We start from the raw sequence: 3,298 nt of genomic DNA, 5'->3' as shown, positions 1-3,298 counted from the left end.
CAGAAATAATCAAACTAAGATACAGGCGTTTTGGCAAAATGTTACACTTGATTTTGTAGGTCAGAAAACAACTTACAAGAGTAAAACACATTCTAATTTTCTTCCAATAATGAACTCTCAAACATCTTGATCGCTGAGCTAGCCAAACTGAAATCGTTCACGGAGCAAACTAGTACTTTTCCAAGCAGCAGCAACATATCTGTTAATGCCAGATTTTCCAAAGCACCTATACTAATATCCGAAAGTCATAGCAGAAGGCCAATGACTGGTGCACTGCTGTGTTCCACTGCCTTGAATAGATACACTGGAAAATAAAAAGGAGGGGGAACTCCCTGGAACTCCAAGAGAAAAATTAAATTACTCAGGAGCTGTGGCAGGCTATGCTGACAGCTACTGCATTCTGCAGTCAATATGCTTCTATATACAGGAGGCAGCATGTTTAACTAGTGCTGTGCTCAGAAATACCCATATGGTGCTCCACAGGCCAAGCTCTGTGAAGTAGTGCACACTGTACCTGGCAATGTAGGCAATAAGGTAACTGTAGAGTGGTGAAAGCAATGTAAAGACTACAAGGCCAAGTCCCTTTACACTGAAGCAATACTTCAGCAAAGTAGTACACATTATAGACACTCTGAAGTCAAGACAAGCATCTCTAAGGACAGCAACCTGAGATGAGAAGGGTCTCTACAGCACTTAAAAAATATCCAAAAGTGACAAGTCAACCTAACTGTACTGAACTACTTATGCATATATGGCTCTCATGGTTGATCAGGAGCTCTGGAGGTGTTTCATATTCCCAAGCCACTATCTGTATGCATCCAGGCTGAGGCTTTCTGCTTTAATTTTGTCAACAAAAATACTACCCTAGAAAGAAAATAAGAACACAGAAGTAGCACTCTTGTTTTTTCAGAGTTCAAGAAAACACACGATTAATCCTGGCTGTAAGGCACTAACAAGCAGTTAACCCTCTGATGGACCAGCTTAAAAAGGATTTTGGAACTTGGCAGGCTGAAAACAGAATGCTTTCTACAACAAGATGAAAACAAACAAACCATCAAACAAACCAGATAAAATAGGAGCATGTCCTCTTATTTCTTCAGTCACTCTTCTGCCTCCCTTTAGATAACCTTTTGGCGATACAGGCACACGTTACACTTCTTTTTTTTCCGCCTCCCCCCCCCACCCCTTCACAGTAAAGAATCATGTCTCAATGTCTCGATAGGCCTTAAATCAAGCTCCTTTATCTCTAGCTGAAGCCTATCAACTTCCTTCTGGCATAGTAAGAAGGCTCATTGCTACCCTTTTGTTTTGCTGTAAACACAAGTGAACCTTATTCAAGGTATCCTGCATTTCTCTTTGTCTCTCTTCTATAACATTCAGTCTCTCTAATATCCTCCTCATCTGAGCATTGGTTTCTTGTCTATTTTTCTCCCTATATTTTTGGTTCTGGAGTTCTGGCAGATCCTGATTACCAGAAGAAAATAACTTGTCTCCACCTGAAAAAGTTCCTCTGTTCATTTCTCCTGAATGTACAGGCTCTGGTAAGCTAGTGGGCGAGTCCAAGTCCTCCTCCACTATATTCAGGGACATAATATCACCAGGAACTACTTTCTTGGACATCTTCTCATCTTGACTCTTCTGTTCGACACACTTTTTACTAGGAAGACGGGTACCAGCAGCAGCAGTATCTTCGGTGCTATGCGAGTTAGTCCAAATCAAGGAAGGCACATTTACACCACATACTACTGGCAAATCTGGAATGGGAGGGGATAGTAAGAGTACAACAACATAAACACAGAAACCAACAAGAAAGAGTTTTAATTGTGACTAGGTGTAAACCTCCAATATGCTGGATCAAAGAGCCACAATTATTGCTTTGGTAAGCAAGGAGTAAAAACTTACAGAGGTAAATAGGTAGAGAAATAGGTAGCCCTATTTCACTTCATTTTTTCATGATCTTGAGCTGGGATGAAAAAGTTGCTCCAATTCAAAGAAGCAGGATTCCTCCTTGCTTAGAGGAGTAATTGTGGAGCACAACCAGCTAACCTGCAGGCTCTGTAAACAGCTATACAACAAATGAAATAAAGGACTCTCAACAACTTCCTGCTCACAGCACTTGTGTGTTTCTGCCCTCACTACTCTGTTTCTCAGAGAAAACACTATCTCTTGTGTATGAAATGGGATCCTTTCTTGATCTGTATTCATTTAACGCTTTCTTCATCTTCCTTCTTCCTTCTCATTTCAGGGGAGGAAGAAAACTTGCTATTTGCATTCCAAACACTTTTGTGCTCTTGCACACATTTTCACACAGAAAGTAATTTTGTGTGCTCCCAGGATCTAGTGCCGCTCTCATGCAGTCTGCCTGCTTGGATGATAGGACCTTGAAAAACAAAGATTGCTCTCACTGCTTAGGAAGTATTATTGTGGTCTGGAATTACCTCCTCCTCATCTCCTTAGAGACATTCGAAAGCTGTTTGAAAACAGTATTGGGCAACCTGCAGTAGGTGACCTTGTTGAGCAGCGAAGGTTGGGTTAGATGATCTCCAGAGGTCCCTTCCAATCTCAACTATTCCTATGATTCTGTGACAGATTTTAAGATTACTGTAGTCTTTTGGGCAAGGAGATTAATACATGTGTTGTAATCTAGGAAAAGAGGTCACATTCCTTCATCTGATATTACAGACACTTGTCCTTATGCTAAACAAACTGCGTACAATCAGCAGTAGTTTCAGCTACTCAATGTACCAGCTAAAATACACCACCCTTTAGCATTAGCAACCCATGGCACTCCTAGGCCTAGCAGAGGAGCATAGCAGAAGTACGAAGTAAATCTTATAAGCCTTTTCCCTAAGGTCACAGACAAGTGCAAGACAGACTGGAACAGAATATGATGATACTGATTTCAAGCCTATACTCAAATCACAGAGTTACTCTTTATCAAGCAGCAAGATTGCAAAGTCTCACCCTGAAAATTTGTAAATTCAGCTTATTCAAGTAAAAGAGATGACCAGTTAAATCATACTCTCTTTACCTAAATTACAGCACCCAGCTTGTTCTTTTACTTCAGTTGTTTTTTTCCGCTTTACAAGGGCATGATAAGAGGTTTTTGAACTAGTCTCCTTGCTTTCAGAGGCCTGCAAGTCAAAGAGAAAGAACAACAACAAGAAAAAGCCCTGAATGCCTACCAAATCAAAGAACAAATCCTTTTATTGTTATTGTAAAGCAGTGCTTCAGCGCTGTGCTTCCACTAGCTTGTGGAGAAAAANTAATTGCAAAATTAATTCCCACCTGATTATCA

The 3,298-nt window shown here is 40.6% G+C and overlaps 1 protein-coding gene across 1 annotated transcript in view; it reads right to left on the bottom strand.

The window, feature by feature from the left end:
* Nucleotides 1-345: 345 nt before the first annotated feature.
* Nucleotides 346-3,298, bottom strand: part of LOC112958192 — a 5,655-nt gene continuing 2,702 nt past the window's right edge. The window contains exons 5-6 of the mRNA XM_026051989.1: nucleotides 3,032-3,134; nucleotides 346-1,754 (exon numbers count right to left, since the gene is read on the bottom strand). Coding sequence (XP_025907774.1) covers nucleotides 1,261-1,754; nucleotides 3,032-3,134 — 597 coding nt within the window. The 3' untranslated portion in view covers nucleotides 346-1,260. The remainder of the gene's footprint in view (nucleotides 1,755-3,031; nucleotides 3,135-3,298) is intronic.

Source organism: Nothoprocta perdicaria, unplaced genomic scaffold, assembly GCF_003342845.1.
Source record: "Nothoprocta perdicaria isolate Ctin4 unplaced genomic scaffold, notPer1 scaffold_817, whole genome shotgun sequence".
In the NCBI taxonomy this organism is placed as follows: domain Eukaryota; kingdom Metazoa; phylum Chordata; class Aves; order Tinamiformes; family Tinamidae; genus Nothoprocta; species Nothoprocta perdicaria.
Note: the sequence above shows the minus strand (reverse complement) of the source record. Positions and strands in the feature narration are given on the sequence as shown.